Source organism: Vidua chalybeata, chromosome 1 (genome assembly GCF_026979565.1).
Source record: "Vidua chalybeata isolate OUT-0048 chromosome 1, bVidCha1 merged haplotype, whole genome shotgun sequence".
Taxonomy (NCBI): Eukaryota; Metazoa; Chordata; class Aves; order Passeriformes; family Viduidae; genus Vidua; species Vidua chalybeata.
Genome location: NC_071530.1, coordinates 130553648 through 130574550, shown reverse-complemented (window position 1 = coordinate 130574550; position 20903 = coordinate 130553648). Strand labels below are relative to the sequence as shown.

At 39.9% G+C, this 20903-nt stretch overlaps 1 protein-coding gene across 2 annotated transcripts in view; it reads right to left on the bottom strand.

The window, feature by feature from the left end:
• Positions 1–20903, bottom strand: part of CPQ (carboxypeptidase Q) — a 145505-nt gene that overhangs the window by 111031 nt on the left and 13571 nt on the right. Inside the window, exons 1-3 of one of the 2 annotated variants that reach the window (XM_053958060.1) lie at positions 16734–16752; positions 15659–16112; positions 4059–4266 (exon numbers count right to left, since the gene is read on the bottom strand). In XM_053958060.1, the coding sequence (XP_053814035.1) occupies positions 4059–4266; positions 15659–16085 (635 nt within the window). In that variant the 5' untranslated portion in view covers positions 16086–16112; positions 16734–16752. Of the gene's footprint in view, positions 1–4058; positions 4267–15658; positions 16113–16733; positions 16753–20903 lie in introns of those variants that run through there. The other variant, XM_053958067.1, reaches the window with a different exon arrangement.

Genomic DNA, 20903 nt, shown 5'->3' with positions numbered 1-20903 from the left:
TCCTTGTACAAACACATCAATAGGTTTTCCTGAGTATAATGACATTCATCCCTTCCTGCCCTTATTAAGAATTGGGACGCTTGAGTCCCCAAGGTGTTTCATTACTCCACAGTTATCCTACCACACCTTAAAGAAAAATAAACTATCCCCAGGCCAAAGACTCCCTTTATACTTTTTGCCTTGACAATCTGGCAGCCACTTGCCATTTCTGGAACAAGGAACAGCCATCACGTTACCAGCAAAAGAACAGTGATTTAACTCATGTTGTGATTTCACCAATTCCACCTTGTAAGTAAGCTGTAATAATGAGCCCTAATAAGCCCAGGATGTTGATGACAGTACCCAGTTTTAACCTATCAATATTACTCATATTGCAAGATCACCTAGAAATCACACCACAAAGTTGGTTTACATTGTTCCAGCAAATAGAGTAACTAAATAACAATAAGCAGTCCCCTGTTGAAAAGGGGTTGAAAAATTTGAAAAACAAACAAACAAACAAACAAACAAAACTCCTTAAACAAAGAAATGAAATAAAGAAACCCATCCACCAGACTTGATATAGTTTAGGAAAATTTGTGAAATTACACCTTTCATTTACCTGAAACTGGGATAGTGCAGTGTGAGAAGGAGGATACTTCCTTCTAAGATGTTTCCAGGATATTATGGAAAATTCCACAATCCCATTATCATTTATTCATATTACCAGTGAACATGTAAACACACAGGCCAAAGAAGTAAAGGCTCTGGTTAACAATGCAGCAGCATACAAACTGCAAAAATGCAAGGTTTACTTTCACAACATTTAGAAACCTTTTATTAGCTTTTTACCTTTCATCTCTCACCCTTCTAACACACTACTCCTGCAGCAAGGCAGTATTTCCCACCAGTCAATTAAAAAGGCAAGTGACTTGAACAAAGAGTGCCCCAGGCACTGACAGGTAAGAAGCACCACATCCAGCACATAGTCCATCCAGCACATCACACTGCTAGGACAGACAAGGAGACACTACACTGATGATTAGAGGAAAACATAGGAGAATGAATGGAGATAAGAAAATCCATCCTGCCTATAGCAATACCTACTTGTTAAAAATAAGAGAAATAGATCTAGTAATCACTGAGTAATCAAAGGGAGGGACTGGACCTGAGTACCTTCTGTATTATAGAAAAAAATTCATTAACCAATCCATTCCATATTAAAAAAAAAACCTTAAGTGAAGGTAAATGAAGAGAGTACAGAAAGTACACTGTAAAAAATGCTTCATGGCAGCATCTACATTTGAAATTACTTTTGGGAATGACACTTCTGCTCCCAGTATCAATAATTCTAAATAAATATGCATTTGGCATCTACTTCCATACAGTTTTCAAATTGCTGTAATGCCAGTTCCTTCAATCTCCACCTCTGTTTCCTCACCTCTAAGCATTTCATTCCATATTAAATGCATTTCCATAAATACTGTAGCAAACAGAAGATACAGTAACTTTCAATTGAACAATTCTGCATAGCACTGTAACTACAGACAGGACACAGATAATTTTCTGGTTTTCAGAAAATCAACGCATTATAGATTACAATATTCTTTGATGATACCAGCTAAGGCTATTTCAAAACCATGTATTTTTTTTTGTAAAACTGTTTCTGAAACACATTCCACTAACTGTTCATCATTATGAGCTTTATTAGAAAATATATTGTAAACATCACATTTGCTGGACACCAAGAAATATACTGGTAATAGTTTGGACAGTATCTGAATTCAAGCTCTTCATATTTCAGAAAGCATTTTTAACAGGTAATTTTGACTTCTTTAGGGCAATGTGGAGCATTTCCATGGTTCAACCCCAGCTGGCAACTAAGTACTGTGCAGCTGCTTGCTCATTATTTCCCTGAGTGTGATGGGAAGAAGGCTCAGAAAAAGAAATATAAAAACTCATGGGTTGAAGACTGTTAAGAACAGTTAAACAGTATGGGAAAAATCAGAGTGAAACATAATAATAAAAAGTATCATTTTAATTACAAAAAAAAAAAAAAAAAAAAACTAACAACAGCAAATAAGTAAATCCAAGAAGAACAAGTGATGCATAATGCAATTGCTCACCACCCTCTGACTGATGCCCAGCCTGTTCCCAAGACGTGGTTGGCTCCTTCTAGCCAAGCTCCCTTCCTCCCTCCCCGCCCAGTTTTCATACTTGAACATGACATCCTGTGGTGTAGAATATCCCTTTGGTCAGTGTAGGTCAGTTGTCCTAGCTGTGGTCCCTCACAGCCTCTTGTGCAGCTCCTCATTCACGGAGCATGAGACACTGGAAATCCTTGACTTAGGGTAAGCACTGCTTAGCAACAACCAAAACATCAGTGTGTTATCAATGCTTTTCTCATGCTGAATCCAAACCAGAGCACTGTACCAGTTGCTAAGAAGAAAATGAACTCTATCCCAGCTGAAACCAGGACAAGCTTATAAAAATGCTACCAAGCAACTACAGAGGCAGCAGAACTGCTCTCTGCGTGTGTTCCAATACAGTTAGTTGGCTTTACTGACTTTTCTGACTCTCTGAAGCATTACAAATGGAGAAGCTTGCACACTTCTCATATTGCTGACGTGTGACCACTCATGTTCTCTCTACAGAAGTGGATTCAAGCATGCCTCCAAATGCCTCCAAGTCACTTCCCAGTTCCAGCCTCAAGAAAGACCCAAACCTTTATCATGCTTTCCACCAACCAGCCCGGACTTCTGCAGAAAGAAAACCTAGGAGCAGAGATCAAAAAGAAACCATGGTGTTACCTAAACAGAACACAAGTCCAGGTTGTGTTGTGGCACACATTCGGGGACAGGTTAGCTACTGCCAATGACTCCTCTGTGGGTAAAGACATACTGGGAGGGCAACTAGGGGGAGGAATAAACAATCTGTATTGCTTTAAACATGTACTTGCCTAAGAAAGAATGTTAAAAAATATAGCACCTCTCTTGTATAAACTGGATATCTTTCATATTGTCTTATGTAAATGATTTTATTAACAGAGCTCTACAGTTCAAGCAGTCAAGCTTTGTGTCTGGCATCACTTATGCCCTGCCAGTCCTGCTCAGGCTGCAGCTCAGGGACTGGATGGTGGGCAGGTAGATGGGCCTGTCCTGATCCAGTCCTCAGTCCAGCTCTGCTGCCTGGGCCTGCCTGACCAGAACTTCCATCAGAGCCAGCAGGCTCCTACACAAAGATCACTGCAGACATTAAGGTCACCAATAACAGTTTAAGATTTCAGAAATACTGTGTTAAAGGACACTGTGCATCTGTCAGCCTTCCACTATGTGGCTGAACCCTTCTCCATTTCCTCTCTATGCCTCAACTAGTCTTTTTCACAATAGATAAGCATTTTAAGTGTAAGCTTTCAGAGTTGGAAAAAACTCTCAGATAAAAAAGGAATTCTGTTACCAACCAGAAAACAAAAATATATAATTTCAGTAACATAACACTACAGTGATAAACAAATAATGTACTAAGAAATCAAAATATATTTACATTTTTTTTAAAATCGTTATTTCCACATACCTTACTTAAAAAGTAGTGTGAGAATTACAAACCCTGCTGCTAAAGTGTTCTAAATTATGTTCAAAAAGACTACTCCTTCATCTAGTACAAGTCAGCCTAATGCTAGGAAAATTAACAATACTTTGAAAACTGTAAATGTATATTCTAGTCAAACACATAAAATGACCAGTTCATATTATCACTGATAGCCTGTTGTCACCAAAGACATTTGGTTTTGGTTCAGAATATTTATGGCAGCCTTGAGCATGTAGAAAGTTCTTTAAAACAAATATTATACAAAACTTGGATCAAGAACAAAAAAAAAAAAAAAAAAAAAAAGAAAACATTCTAAAAGAATGACAAAACAGAGGGGAAAAGAACTTTTGTGAAGCCAATAGTTTCAAAACCAAACACCCACTCATAACTGGCATAGTTTAAGTCATGGAGAACAAAAATTCCTGCCCAGAAATCTCATGTCAGCTAACATTGAAATGTGAGTTGCAGGAAGAAAAGAGAAAAATGCTTACCTGTGAATAGAAAAAGAAGCAATAGACCTAATGAGGGATGCCACTGCTCCAACTTTAGCAGCTTCCACTGCTCCCTGTAACCTGTATTGCACAGTTTCACCATAACTGATGAAAGGTTCATTGTAGACGACAATCTTCCCCTTGGCCTCCTGAGCTCGTCTGTGCAGTTCATCAAATGAGGCCACAACTATGACTTCTGCTGTAATTCCTGAAAGAAAGCATTACAGTGGTTTTAGCAATGCTTTCCTATAGCTCTCCTATGGCCACTTCTAACAGACAGAAAAGCATGGACTGTACAGAACTCGGGAAATCAGCATTAGTTTTTTTCCTCAGAAAGAAAGACTATGTGAAATGCTTCCTCAGGGATCAGTACTAAATAGATGTGATAGAACCCTGATCAAGTACACACACCTCTGTAAACCATCCTATCAGTAGTATTAAAATGCAACTTGAAGGGTAAGAAGGATACATGGGGGAATTTTGCTCTCTACATATGCTTTAATGCCTTATTGTAATCATGTATAGTACAAAAACATTTGCAAAAGCTGCCTATGGGATTAATTAAAAAAAGATAGTAATCATTTCATGGAAATGTTTTGATATGTTGCTAAACAACTTAGCTTAACATAAGACAGCTGGAAGCCCATATTTTTAGACTGTAACTCCTACAAAATTATTTTATCCATAAATGAAATTAAATTAAAGCTGTGCAGTGTCAACAAATTTTGCAATGTACTTATTAAAAAAAATAATAATAATAATATCATCTTCATATTTAAGTCAGGAGAATATAACAGTTCTGTTGGATCTCTTTCTGGGAGTTTTTCCAGGAATCCACATTTCCCTGTTCATGATACAGAAAACACAAGTAGGTTCCTGTGCAGGACTATTCACACATGGTAAGTTAGATCCCACCCAGATCTTTGTTTTGAATAGTTGGAATAGTTTTAAATTGCTGTATTATCTTACTTGAAAAAAAAAGCATGTTATAGATAAGCCAGAGGATCCTTCTAACTTTTAAGGACATTAATTGAGGAACTATATTTCACAGCATTTGAGAAGTAATTCATTAAAATTGCTACAATGCTGAAAATTCAATTTTGTTGACTGGTTACAGAGATAAGTAAAGACTGCTTAACAACATGCAGTACTTTGCTTCTAAAGTACTTTGCTAAGTACTTTGCTTCTAAATATAGAAGTAATGGGTGTCCAAAATTTTAGTGTTGCACATTTCACGTAATAGTCACAAAATTCATCAATGGAAACTGAAACTAATAACAAATCCTCTAGCAAGGATTTGTCAGAATAAAGTGAAACTATCATGCTTTTAAGAATAAAATTATTCTCCTTGAAAAAGTCCTTTTCCAGTTGGTTGGTTGTTGATTTTTTGTGCGTGAAATAAGAATGATTTAGAGGATTTCAAAGACTTGTATTTAAAATCACAGTAAACGAGAAAGACTCTTAGAAAAATAGGAAGGTAATGTCTCCCAGCATCAGTGTGCCCAGGCTTGTGGCTTTCTTAAGATGAAACTACACTTCAAAACCTTAAAGAAACCATTCCACAGAAGTTTGATTTCATTAGAATGTACCATTAAGAGTTCAACAGACATTTACTGCTACAACAAAAGTGAGTTTTAGCTACAAAAATAACATAGTGTGAGAAGCATCAAAATTTTAAATATTCAGATTATTACCTTAACCTGGCAATGTTTTAGAGAGGAAAACCAAAGAATCACCTTCACATATTACTCATGCTGTTGCCAGGCAGGTGAGCATACTAGCAGACTCCAGCTGCTTGTAATTAATGGCAGGTTCAGCCACCTAGCTAAGGAACATCCCAGCAACAGGATAATTCTGGGTATGAAACCATGCAAGTGGAAATAAAGCCAGGTATCTGCAAAATTTCATTTTCCACTAGAGAAGTTGTGGTCTCAGTAGGTTGATATTACTGCAATCTTTATTTCATATTCTCTCTCCCCAGTGCTCCACTTGGATCGTGCAGCAGGCACTGGAAGGACACATGTCTTGGTGACTGTTCACCAAGGGAAGCAAGGAGTTAACTCTTCTGGGCATGACTGCATACATGAACAAACACCAACTCTAAAAAGCTTTTTAAGAAAGCTACAGACAGCTAGTAAGTATCTATAATTCCTAAGAAATATGATGGTGAATTAAATTTATGGCCCTTCCTAGATGACAGGCATCAGGAGTCTGTACAGTGAGAATTACTGGAAATTTGTGCTAAGGGAAAACTAAGGGAAAGAACACAGATTTGCAAATTCTAGCTCAGTATCTCTACCCTTGAATGTCCCCTAAGAAGCTAAATAAAGCCATCCTTTGATAAAATGAAAAAAACAAACGTTCTCTCTGCAAGTTTTACTTAATGGCAGCATGGTATACATAAAACATGAATTACAGTGCTGTCCATAAAACTTCACTTTTGTGTAGCTTCTGACTAATTCAATTACTCATTTGCATTTTAGTGCCATTTTATACCATTTCAAATTCTTCGACTGAAGTTACAAGAGCAATGTTTATCTTAAACAAATATGTGGACACACATACACAAACCACCCTTAAACCTTTTGTGAAAAAGGAGAAAGAAAACAAAAAACCCAACAGTTTACCTGTTTAAGGAGAATGAGTTATTCCCTTTAGAAATTGGAAATGTCTCACCTTACTAAACCTTTAAGCAAATTAATAGAAATCTACCCTAACATCTCCTACCAATTCAGAGCCTCATGGCTCTGCTTCCCATATTGAAAGATATTGTCTCTTACACCTATTGGCTCTGAGTTACTGAACAGAATTCTTCAGAAACCCCGTGTAAGGAAGGAGACAGATTGCCTGCTTACTTAAGCAAGATATAAAGATTATAACACACACAGTCCAAGAGATGAATACAGAGTATTTGGGGAATTAGTGAAGTAAAAGGCATGAATCATAGAAAGCAGAATTACAAACATGATAAACTTGGCTGAATGTATAAAGCTGAAGACTATTTATTTGATCTCATCACATGAAACATATTGTTGGGTTGGGCGAGTGCGCAAAGGAATCTAGGTAGTACTATGGGCTTCCTCTCATGTCTCATATTAAACAGCAAATTGTACCCTATTCTTTCTGAGAATTAAGGTATAGGAAGGGTGTTCATGTTCATAAAAGCACTCATAAATCAGCTGTGTGTAACACTGCTGTATAGAAGAAGTCTGATTCCTGGCACAAAAAAAAATCTGTCAGAAGAGTCGCCTCCTCACAGCTGTTTACCTGCCAGCAATGATGCAAGGAGCAGATTAGTTCGAAGGGGATTCCTCACAAGATAACTTCTCCCGAAGATTAACTGCAGCTAATACTTAAGTCATTTTAGTATCTAGAGATATGTATCTGTCTGTGTTATTAACAGGTTTCAGTGAAGAGAAAGGAAAAAAAAGGAAAATCCACCCTATTATCAGATTTTAGAAACTGGTGGATCTTTATTAAAACATCAATGAAATTTCATACAGAATACATTTTTATTTATCACTATCCCAAAAACACTCTATTCACAAACACACAGAAATTAATCAAGTTAGTTACAATCTATTACTATATTAAAAGGATTTAGTAAACCCAGAAGGAAATATTATTTGCATATTGTTTAATCTTATTGGACACCAATTTCCTTATTACTTAAGTATGGCCTTACTTTCTTCTTTTGTTCCCCGTCACATTTCTGTCATCCAGGTAACAGAATCAGTACCTTAGAGATCCAGTTACAAAGCCAAATGCAGTCATCATTAATTTGACAATAAATTCTTTTCAATAGCAGCAAGCAAACAACTCGCTTCTGTGGACCTCCTAAACTTCATTTACTTCACACTAAAGTAAGAATTATGCTTTCTTCTACAAATCACACTATGGAACACTGATGCTACTGATCCGCATGCACTGTAGCTGCCACTGTCAAATAAATAAGCTGATCGGCAAGGCAATTTTTGCTTAAAACAACTAAAATACAGTAATTCTAAGCCTAGACAAGATAAAGCTGGAAAAGAAGTATCATCACAAAAAGTCAACAACACATCTAATTGTTCTGACAACAGTGGAAATTTTGAAACTGGAGATGCATCTGAAACATGTCCTGGCCTCTGTAGTCATGAGAGCAAGAAGGAGACAGGATGTTACTTCCCTGTTCATCAGAACCAGGCATCAGGATATCGGAACAGGAAATCAAGACAGTTCTTCATGGTAGAGCAGGGGCAACAATACACCACAACCACAGTGCCTGACACCCATGTGTTGATTACAGCCCTGCCTCACAGACCAGCCATGTTAGGCCACCCTCATGCCTCATCTCCTGCAATATCCCAGATTTCTCTGTTTCTACTTCAGCTCTCCCCACAAAGCTCATTTAGCCCAGAAGCTGCTGCATCAAGATACAGCAGTGTATCCTATGCTGACCCTGAACGCATGCAAGCAGTAGCCCCAAGCTTTTCTTACCTTAGTCTGGCTATTCCCATTATCCTTCAGACTTGATCATCTCTCCAGATTAAAAGTAACATGCCCCTGTTTCTTTCAGACATAGCCCACAAACACTGTCTTGTGCCTATTTGCAAGATAGCTTCTTTCACAGAGCCTAGAATTTTTTTGCACGGGTCATATGATACAAAGGCAAGTGTGTATGTCTGGAGATAAGGTAGTCGTTGGGACAGGTCAAAGAAAAGAAGGTCTTGGGGAGTGGAGGGGAAAAAAACTAATATATTATTCAAAGATTAGATTAGGGACCTGGCATTAAATCCTTTTTTAAGTTCAACATCCTCTAAAATAATTTTCCTCCTCAACTTCTAGCATACCTCTCTTAGAAACATGTTGCTTTCTAACACTCTCCAGGTATTAATTAATCTTTCCTGTAATGATCCACAAACTTCAACTAGATTTTTAGAAAAATAGACCCAAATTCTTTGTCTCTAATGACTTCATCCAAATAAGGCTTTGTGTCAGGCTGAAGCAAATGAAAGATTAATATCATCACTCCTTCTTTTTTATCACTCAAAAATGATTAGCAGGTACTGAAAATCTGAAATATTCTAACACTTAGAAACACATTTGCTCTGTCCATACATATAAATACGTACTAATATAATAATTAAAATATGAATAAAATACTAAATATTTTAAGGGAACTGTGAAATGAAGGAGAGGGTTTTGTCAGGAAGAAGGATTTTGTAAAATATTAACAATACTTCTATAAAATGTGACCTTCCTACTCTGTGGAACAGCAAAGAGAATTACTTCATGAAAATAAAATTGCATAGGACAGTTATAAAAAAGGATATGAAGCTATTCAGCTCTGATGCTTTGCACTGAGACTAAACATATTGTACTATTCCTTAAGAACACAGAGAAAAATATAAACTATATAATAGTTAAGTTTTTGACAAATAGGACTTAAAATTTCCAGCAAGTACTGGATCTCTTTCTAACAGTTTGGTTTCAATGACATGTAGCTTACTGTGCAGCACAAATCCTAGGAGAAAATGGGTTTGTCCCAACCCCCAGTACAAAGCCTTGGATGCCAAAAGAGTGGGGCAACAGGTTAGGATCTCCCAGGAGCAGCCCTGGACAGAGAACAGGTTTGCTATGCAATGTGTAGGGAGAATCAGACCCCCAAAACCAAGATCCACAAAAATCAGTTTCTGAGAACACAGGTGCTCAAGGCAGGAAATGCTGAGGACAACCATTCTCTCCTTAATGAGTCAAAGGTGCCAGTCACAGCTGGCTATCCCTTGGGATGAAGGTAACGTTGCCATCCAGCTGTGTCTGCATACCCCACACATGCAGAAAATCCTATTCAAATCTTGCCTTCAATAGCTTCAGCCTGGCCTTAACATCCTTGAGGTAACCACCCTCAACTCAGTGACACTGCAAAAGGACAAGACCAGAAAATTCACCACTGGCAAGCCACACAGTTCACCTGAAGACTGGTTAAAGTAGCAACTGGAACCCATGTTCTCCCCAGACAGCATGTTCACCTCAAAACCATGCAGATACTTCTACTCCCTAAATCTTTGAAATGCTACTGCACAAACTATTAGCCCAGATGCTGGGCAACTGAACACCACAGTATCTGAAGTCCTTCACAGATGTCACCTTTTATGTTCCAGGAAAACCAGTAGCATAATTACCATACCATAAGCAGTGCTACTCTAAGTAACAATATACAATCCAGGTATGCTATACTGAGGCTCATGGTCTCAAGATGTCCATCAATAGCTCCTCACACATGAAAGAAGAGGAATCCAGTGATGACAGGAGAGCTTTGCTGCACACTGGGCTCTCATGCCTACACCACTCTCCAACCCCTGTTCTCAGCACTGAACCCCTCATCAAAGGGGTACCCAAGTCCCTCCAGAAGCATCACTTTTCTTCCAGGAGATCAGTGGTCATCCAAGATGCTGGCAACTTAAGGGTAAATCCTCTGATACACATTAAAAATAACTTTTTTTGTTGGCCTTTTGTTTATCTAGCTGAATTCCCTAATCCACTTCATCACTGAGATAAAAAAGAGGATGGTCAACACCGGGGACAACATGCATCAACAAGGACTGGAGCCAGACCACTTCTTTCAGCAACACTCCTGATTTAATAAAATGGTGGATAGACAGCAACAGCCCACACCAAGAACTTCAAGACAACATGCATTATCCCCATTTTATACATAACAGGCTGGAACTACTTTCATGTTATCTAATTGCAAAGCTACTATCACCTTCTGTAAGAGCGCAGCTGGACCAGATGTTGACAGTTAAACAAAGAAAAGACCATGATTTGAACACAAAAACTAGGAAAAGGTCTGCCAGTGCATCATCTTCATATTTATATTATTTCAGTTTTTCTGCAACCAACAGTACATAAAAAAACAGTGAGTGTTCCTTTTTTTTAAGGAGACATTTCAGGGCAGGCGGCTCTGAAGTTGGTTCTGCTTGTCAGTATTTCTTTAAAATTAAAGGGAACTGTCACCCATCAGGGTAAAAAAAGTGCATTTTAAAACACATGCAAAAAAATGAACTCTTTGATACTTTATGGTCAAACATCTGCTAAACTACCACTTTCCTTCAATTACGGGATTCTCAAAGCCACAATTATATTTGGGGGATATAATCAGTACCACCAGAAATCAACACAGTGTCTCTCTCTATATATATATATATCTATGTTTTGCCAATGTTGAAACACTGAAAATGGGACAAGGACATTGACTAAATATGGTAAATCTCCAGTTTTCCAGCTCCCAAAACTGAGCCCTTTCTATCAACCAATCCTGTTTGCTACCTAGGAATCCACTTCTTCAAGGTGATGACTATTTTCAGGCCCTGCTGATTTCTGGAAATCCAGGTCACTCTGTTTCATGTTTCTTCTCTCCCTGTCACTAAAGTGGGCAGTGAAGTTACTCCCTTCTTGTAAAGAGATCAAAGGATGTGAAAACTTTCTCTTTGACCCAACATCTTCATATCTTGGAATACACTTGGAGAGGGAGAATGTTGGAGGTTTTTCCTCTTCAATAGAAAAATCTAACCTTTTCTGTGCTCTCCTTTTTTACTGTGTAAATCAGATGGAATCCATGAACTTGACATCTTGGCATATTTCCCAGTCACAAAGAAGAAAGTAGGATTTTATCCACAAGATCACAAGGTACTGAAAAGCCTCCTGCATATTATCCAACTGTTCCGTATCTGAGCCAAAGTGGGCAAATCTCATAAAATCAAATAAATGAGAAAAGCTCTGTGCACATCCCAATAGGGTTTCCATGCCACAGGCATGAAATAGAAGACCTGCAGGAAGAGACACTCCTGGTATCCTGGACTCAATGGACTGGCTTGGACTTCGTAGCTAAAAATACTGCTACTATTTAGGGCTTCCTGTTCCTGCCCTGAAGGATTGCGGATTTTTTCTACACTCGCATGGTGTATGCTGAAATGGAAAGTAACCAACCTCAGCATGTGCTCTAGCCATTGGGTCATTCTTAGGAAACACTGGTTTGAATTTCCATGGACAGATGGGAAATTAAACCCTGAATTTCCAACATCCAAAGCTAGGTGTGCTGGTTTAGGGCAAATTTGGGAGGAAACCTCTAAATGGGGTCCCTCTAGATAGCAAATTCAAGTGGCCCCTCCTCCAGCTGGTTCAGGAAAAGATTTCCTTGGAGAAAAGTGGAAAAAACTGTTTATTTAACAAGCAAAGTAATCACAAGCATAAAAAATGAATAATATTAAACAATAAAACCTCTTGCTGCTCTGAAGAGATGGCAAATTCAGAAAGTCCTTGTCATGGGGTGCAACTTGGCTCGCTCAGTCTCTAATCAGTCCCTCCTGCACTGGAGAATGCTGTGTCCTGGGCCCTGGTGGGCCACAGGTGTGAGCTCACGGTGTTTTTCTGGGTTTTCAGTCCAGAGGAGGTTTGAACAGTTCCAAGAAGAAGAAAAACCACAGTCCAGGGAACTTCTCTGCCTCAGCTAGCAAAAAAAAAAAAAAAAAAAAAAGCAAAGAAGAGCTCTCTTGCACTGTCTGTCCATGCTGCAGACAACACAGTCCAGGAGCAGGAATGCAGAGGAGTGAGTGCAGTTTCTGAAAACAAACTGTGCACTTCTTTTTCCCCTTCTTCACTCTCAGAACCATTCTTAAAGGTGCAGAACTCAATATCCAGCAGAAACAGAACAGGCAATTGGGGATACAAGCATCAAGAAGTCTACCCAGGACACCTGGTTTCTAATTGCTGTTAGGCTCTTGCCATGTTAATGAAGAGCCCTCCAGAGCACTTGCTTGGGGTGCTGAGCTTCAAGAGGGGCTCTGAGAAAACCAAAGGCCACCAAGTCCAGCACCAAGTTTTAAGCTTCTGCCAATGTCTCCTATTTTCTTAGCTTCTCGGGTCACAAGCCTGGAGCCAAATCATGGGAAGAGAGGAATACAGGACATAACTGAAACAATGAAAAAGCAAGAAATGGTCTCCTGTACCTCCTGCTGGGATGGGGGAGTCAGCCTCTCTCATCTTAACCCCATTCCTAGACCTTAAAATACAAGAAGTCCAACTCTGTCTCTAACAGGCATCAGTAGTGTCAAGGAAGGGATCTGTATGGGCTGTACCAAGACAGTGGTTTGTAAACTGAGGGGAATCCTGACAGGAATACTGACTTAAAATATGTACTAACTATCAAGCTAACAGCAAACAACTTCAGGAATCATCTGCACAGTCCACTTTAGAGGCAAAGAATCATCATAGAGCCAACATCTGAAGGACAGTCTTGAGCCTTTAAAACATCCCTCTGCCAAAGCTCAGCACAGCAGCAGTAGATCTCCCCAGTTTGATCCCATGTAACAACAGTGCTGTAACAACAGGATAACTGGCATCAGGCATCTCATATTGAGTTGCATTATGTTGATTACAGGAAGAGTCATACCCCAACAACTTCGTGGCTAGAACAAGATATATCAGAACTGCTGATAATCCCTCAATGAGGGGAATTGATCAACTATTTCTGATGCCATTTAGGGCAGCCTCCTATCCCTTTTTCTTAGGAATAAGGCACTGTGACAATCCTCAGAAGTGATAAGGCAGTGGTTTTAATAATCTAACTATACATTTTTTTATTCCATGCTTGGTATGAGTGAGTTTTAGGACAGGCACTTTTCTCAACAGCAGGCCTTCCAATTCTCTTGCCCGCAGAGGCTGGTGACGAGCAGCTCTTACGAGACATTTCCGTCAGCCAGGAGGATGGTCCAGTGATCAGAAGAACAAGAGCCAAGTGCTCACCAGGGACCAGCTACCCCACACAACCTTCCCAAGCACAAAAACCTGTCACAGTTTGCACAGAGCAAGATGAGACCAGCAGAAATCAGAACAGGCACAAATGGTAGGAGAGTCAGATGGTAAGTAATTTAATCAAAATAATTCCACGAATTCTGAGAAATGACCTACTCTTTTGTGACAGATCTCATTGCCATAAAGTCTTCTAGTACCAATACATATACCTCTTCAGAAACATGGCAGATAGAGGAAAGTAAAATTGTAGGAAAGAATAATGCTGGTTTTGAACCAGCACTGGATAACACAATCACATCTTTCAAGATATAGGATCTTTACAGATGAAAAAGAAGGACATAATTAGCCTGGGTATTTTTAACATGTAAATTCAGTATATCATTAAAAAAAAGGCAAATCTAGGAGTAAAACCAGGCAAGTGCAAATAACTACACAAGTAAGAAAGAAGTGAAAAACAGACTTTTCGGGATGTAAAGATGTTTGCCAAAATTAAATTGCAGGTTCTTTTTTCAGGTTCAGCAACACTTGCTAAACACCAAAAAAGACCTTTTAATTTTAGCTTACTTTTTAGGAAGCTTGGAATAGGACTGGAAAGAATACAAAATAAGTTGTAGGCTTAAAATTTGCTCTAATTTTTTTTCTTATCAAAGCACTAAATCTTGAACATATAATGGGACAAATAGTAATGATTTTAGTTGCTTTACATTTTAGGCGTGTGTTTACCTCAATATGACAGAACTATCTCAGATAAAATTCACAGCAGCAATTTTGCAAACCAAGTATAATTTATTCCAAGCATATCTGAAATTACCCAGTTTTATTTGTTGCATTTTGATGAGCTATATATTTTTTTCTAAACATTACAGTTTTATATGTTGTTTCACTTCAAATAGAAAGCTCGCTATCACAAAAATTTACAATTCATGAAAGAATTATGAGTATCATGTTACCTTTTATTTCCGAAACTGAATTTATTTTCTCATAAAGGAATACAAATGCTTTTGAAGTGGTCTAGGAATAAGTATTGTTTTTTATGGAGAGCAGTCACAGAAGAAGGTTCTCATCTGGCCTTTAAATAACAATCCTCAAAGCCTCACATCAATAAGTACAAATAGAAAATCTTATAAATCATTTTGTTTGTAGGCAATCTAATATTTTGGGGTTTAAAAGACCAGGATCTTGTTAAGCACAGCTAATGGTTATTCTTGCTCCTTAGTAACATATCATACATGATTATCTAAAAGGCAACACACAGCTCAGTGACAGGTAAGTGACCAAGTGAGCATGTAAACAATGTGAACAGTAAGTTCCAAGCTGAGCATGAGACAGGGAAGGACACACAGATACCAACTGCTATGTTTAGTGAGGGGCTTGAACTCTCCAAGCTCAGCTTCTTTTCCTGCTGTCTTGTTTTTTACTGGAGAGAAGGGCTGAGCCTGGCAAAATAGGGCACATGAAGAGGAGATATCATGTGTCAACTTGGCACCCCATGGAGAACTTCTTTCCTACCAACCGCAATGGAGGACCATAATATTTGCAAATGACGTTCAGCAGTGTTTTAAAAAAAGGGTATAAATTGAATGGAAAGTTCAGGAATCAACTCTAATTTTACAAGTCTGTTCAACCAAACTGTATTAATATAAACTGCACCAGTCACAACCATGCCATATAGAAAAGTTCCAGGAAAATAGCATCTTGTCTTGCAGGCCTATTACACAGTTTGAACCACTGAGAGAAGTCATTAGGGGTACAATACAGTTTGTGTTAAAAGGCAAGTCACATGTAATTCCAAAAGGAAGAGTTACCTTCTGGAGGAGTTGCAATACTGTTCCCAAGTCCCAAAATAGCAATGCTGTGATTCCTTGGTTCCAGCATCACTGCAAACTCTTCTCCTCTTTCCCAGTGTGGTACTTTCACAGGCTCTAGATGCACATTTTCCAGCCCATCTTTCTGCAGGGCACTGAACATATATTTGATGGCTGCCTCTAAGTTTTTTGAACCACTGAGTCTAGGTCCTATGGTATCAGCAAAAACGGCTAATCTATCATAGGATCTGTTCTGAGCCTTTCCATGAACAGCAAGATCAATAATAGCCTTAGCAATATTAGTATAGCCAGATATCTCATTTTTAATGTCTTCAAATGACTTCAAGGAACTTCCATCTCTTCTCAAAGACTTCCCAGCATACTGATGTAGTAAATTCATGAGAAATATTACTAATAAGAGCTTCATTTTTTCTCCTTCTTTTCCACAGATGGCCTGTTGGAGAGGCAAAAAGAAAAAAAAGTTTAAAAAATTATACACCTATCAGCAATACTTTTAGTTATTTGGATTGGCAGACAGAAATGAAATGAAAAGAAATTAGTTTATCATGAAAATGCTTTGATCAGAACTAGCAGGAAAGTAAGCTCAACTTGAAGACAGAGTTTTTGAAAGCAAATGAAAAAGATACTCAGACCACTGGACACAATCTTTGTGGTCTTTAGAAATATCCTTGGAATGCTGCATCTCTTCAAGTAAACACATTATTCAATGAATCAAAACCCAGGGCTGCTCCCATGCAGGAGGAGTTTTGCATCTCCTTTCTCATAGGAGCAAGACTTTTCAGAAGTGCCAAATCAAATGTCTTTAGACAAAAACTTTTCTTATACCACTCATGAACAAAAGTTCTTCCTGATCTCCATCTTCATAATCAGAAAAGCACTTTCTATTGTACTAAAAAGATTTAAGATTTAGATCCAATGCCTCCAGTGTCCTGGTTTTGGCTAGGATAGAGATAATTTTCTACTTAGTAAGTGATATAGTGCTCTGGTTTGGATTCAGTATGAGTATAAAATTGATAACACACTGATGTTTTGGTTGTTGCTAAGGAGTGCTTACCGTAAGTCAAGGACTTTCCAGTGTCTCATGCTCTGTGAATGAGGAGCTGCACAAGAAGCTGAGAGGGAGCACAGCCAGGTCAACTGACCTACACTGACCAAAGGGATATCCCACACCAAGTTGAGTACACAAACTGGGGGGGTTGACTAGAAGGGCCTAATCACTTCTCAGGGAAAGGCTGGGCATTGATCAGCAGGTGGTGAGCAACTGGATTGTGCACCACTTGTTTTTCTTGGCTTTAAAAAAAAAAAATATCATTATTATGATAACATTTTACTTATTTTCATCTACTAAACTGTTCTTATCTGAACCCATGAGTTTTTGTACCTGCATTGGTTTGGCATGGCCTGGTTTTTCACACTGGGGGGCCACGAAGATGTCTCCTCTGAGAAGCTGCTGGAAGCTTCCCACCATGTCCAGCAGAGCCAGCGGCTGATGGCTCTGAAGATGGACATGCTGCTGGCCAAAGCTGGGCCAATGAGACAGGTTGGTAATACATGCTTAAGAAGAAAATCCAAACAAAGTCACAAGTTTTTTGTTCCTAATCAGAGAAGGAAGTGAGAACATGTGAGGGAAGCAACATGTCAACACCAAGGTCAGTGGAGAAGGAAGGGAGGAGGTGCTCCAGGCGCTGGAGCCGAGATTGCTCTGCAGGCCATGGTGAGGACCAAGGTGAAGCAGCTGTGCCCCTGCAGCCCATGGGGATCCATGAGGGATGCAGAGATCCACCCACAACCCATGGGGATCCACGGGGGATGCAGAGATCCACCCACAGCCCATGGGGATCCATGAGGGATGCAGAGATCCACCTGCAGCCCATGGGGATCCATGAGGGATGCAGAGATCCACCTGCAGCCCATGGGGATCCATGAGGGATGCAGAGATCCACCTGCAGCCCATGGGGATCCACGGGGGATGCAGAGATCCACCCACAGCCCATGGGGATCCATGAGGGATGCAGAGATCCACCTGCAGCCCATGGGGATCCATGAGGGATGCAGAGATCCACCTGCAGCCCATGGGGAGCCATGAGGGATGCAGAGATCCACCCGCAGCCCGTGGGGATCCATGGGGGATGCAGAGATCCACCCGCAGCCTGTGGGGAGGTGCTCATGCCAGAGCGGGTGAATGCCTGAAGGAGGCTGTGATCCAGTGGAAGACCCAGTGGAGAGTGCAGGCCTCTGCTTCAGGCTGGAGCAGCCTGTCCTTGCAGGACTGCACCCCATGGAAAGAGACCCACACCACAGCAGTTTTGGGAGGACTGTGTGCCCATGGGAGTGACTCATGCTGCAGCAGGTGAGGTTTGGCACTCTTGGGAGTGCACCCACGTCAGAGAAGTTCACGGAGAACTGTCTTCCATGGGAGGGACCCCACAGCCTCACAGGGGAAGGACTCCTCTCCCTGAGCAGCAGAAGAAAATCTCAGTGATGAACTGACCAAAACCCCCATATCCTGCCTCCCTGTGCTGTCTGTGGGAAGGGGCAACCCACAACATTTATGAGAGCTTCCGATCAGCTCCCAAAAAGGGGGGATAATCCACCAGGCATGCACCATAAGATGCCATCTGAAACAGCCACCAGGCATGCACCCATAAGATGCCATGTGAAACACTGGCTGTGCAATGCAGAAATAAGACACAGAAAGAGTTAAAGTACTAACCACATTTCTAGGATCCATGAAACATCAGAATTCAGAAACAAACAAATGAACTAAAACACCCCAATACCCACAAAAAACCACTCACACAATCATTTTGGAGTCACCAAGCCTATTTCATATGATAACCAACACAAACTGCCAGCCTTCCATAGACCTTTATGAGTCTTTTCACAAACAGCAATTTAAACAATAGCTTTAGCAATAGAGGAATACTAAGGCATTCCTTAACTATTCAAATGTCCCCTAAGCTTGAGATCAAGGAAGTAATAAGTTCTTCACAGTGAAGCATCATTTTTGCAAAATGACAAAAAATCATTATTGATTTCATCTGTGAACAATAAATCTATCATAGAGATTTCTCTGAGACAGACAGGGCAAAGGTTTTACACAACCAGGAGCAGAAGATTTGGGTTATCTCAGGACACTGCCTGAGAACAGCAAAATGCCTTTTATAGTTGAGTTACTGTTTATTTGTGGTTATACTACACAGAGAGTATTGGTGTGTTTTTATTGCTATGCTCTGCACTTTCTTCATGTACTTTCCCTTAACCAGTTAATTACATACTCTTAGACATCCTCTTCTAGAGACATCAGTCATTTTCTCAGGATGACCACGCTTGTTCTCTGATTTTGTGAAGTTCATCACGCACAAAGAAGCCAGCAAGAAAATGGATAAGTGCTTAAGTGGATTAAGTTTTTGAAACTAAGCCTACAGACAATAATTCTGTAGATTTAGTTTCAAAAACTTAATGTTTGGAGATTTGTTTGTTTAAGGGTTTGCAAAATCTACCAGAAAAAGCAGATACACTTAGCTGTTACACAGAAGACACAGAGGGATTTTCTAAATAGCACTGGCCACCTCAAAGAGCCCCCAGCTACCAACTTCATGCATTTTTTTCAATGGACAGATGCAATTGCAGTTATCACATTTCCCTTAACTAAGAAATGCTTTCTTTGTTCTTCCTAGCCTCATTCAAAACCAGCAGCATCCTCACTCCAAAAGCTGCCCCAGGGGGTCTGCATTTAAGAGATATACTTCTTCCAGAAATTTCCCACTAAACTCTGGGAACAGACATGTTTCCACAACTTTTGTGGATGTAACATACTTCTGTGTTGCACAGCATTTCACTGCCTCCAATGCATTGTAAGAGGAATATAACTGAATTCAAACCCTCGTCAAGAACAAAAATAAGGAATGTAATTTATTGTGCTTTCCTTGAACACTCCAGCATAATCTGTTCAAAAGCAGCTATCTGAAATATTTCCCTGCTGGGTAAAATAACATCATACTCAGACTGCAATACAGGAATCACTGTACTGCTAGTCCAGGGAAAGAATCACACATCTGTTTTCCCAGTCTCTGCAACTTTATCACCCCAGTGAATCATCTAGCAAAGGAGATTACTTATTTTTCCACATCAAACTAGTTAAGACTCAGCAAATGAACCTCACTATGCCAGCCAAATTAATGAAAAATAACAGGGCAGTCAAAATTGTTCAATGTGTTTCATTGTTCATGAAGCAGAAAGAGGGCATCCAGCCATAGTAGTACCTGGATCCATACAGAAGGGAAGGAATGCTCTGAATATAGTTCATAGAAAGAGAGGTTTTTCCCTGCAAAATCCTAGCAGAACATTTAAAAGGGAAAGTCTGGAGTGAGGAAGACCAATTTAGGTAGCACTTAAACCATACATATCCATGGGGCCTCATGGGTTGCACCCAAAAATGTTGAGAGCTGGTGTCATTGTGAGGCCACTCTTGCCACGTCACTCCTATCTTTGAGAAGGGCAAGAAATAAAATGAACTACAATAAGAACTATAGACCAGTCAACCTCACACCAAGCTCTGGCAAGCGGACAGGAGAAAAATCCTGAAAATTACTTCCACACATATGAAGGACAAGAAGGTGACTCAGAATACCATGATTTACAAAGGGGAAATTGCATAATCAACATGATCGCCATCTAGGACAAAATTACTGGCTTGGTAGATGAGGACAGAGCAGTGGATTTGTTTCCCTTTTACATTAGTAAGGCAGTTGACAGTCTCCATAAAGGTCTCAGGGAAGCTGATGAAGTACAGGCTGGATGAGCAGACGGTGAGGTGGATTGAAAAATCAACTGAACAACCAAGCTCAGAGGATTCTAAGTGACACCTTGTTGGCAGGTGGTAGCTAGTGGTGATCCCTAAAAGTCCATACCTGGTCCAGAACTCTTATAAAGCTCCATTAATAATCTGGATGCTTGGACAGAGTGTGGACTCTGATGATAGGAAGGTTGGGAGGAGTGGCTGTGTACTTGATGGCTGTATGAGGAGGCAGGCAGGAACCTACAAAATTCAACAAGTCCTGCATCTGGGGAAGACTAACCCCCATGCACTAAGACAGGCTGGGCATACCCAGCTGGAAAGAAGTTGGCAGAGAACAAGTCAGCAAAACCTCATGTTGGCAAAGAGCAACAGCCTGATGGGCTGCACATCAGGAGTGTTGCCAGCAGGCGGAGGGATGTGATC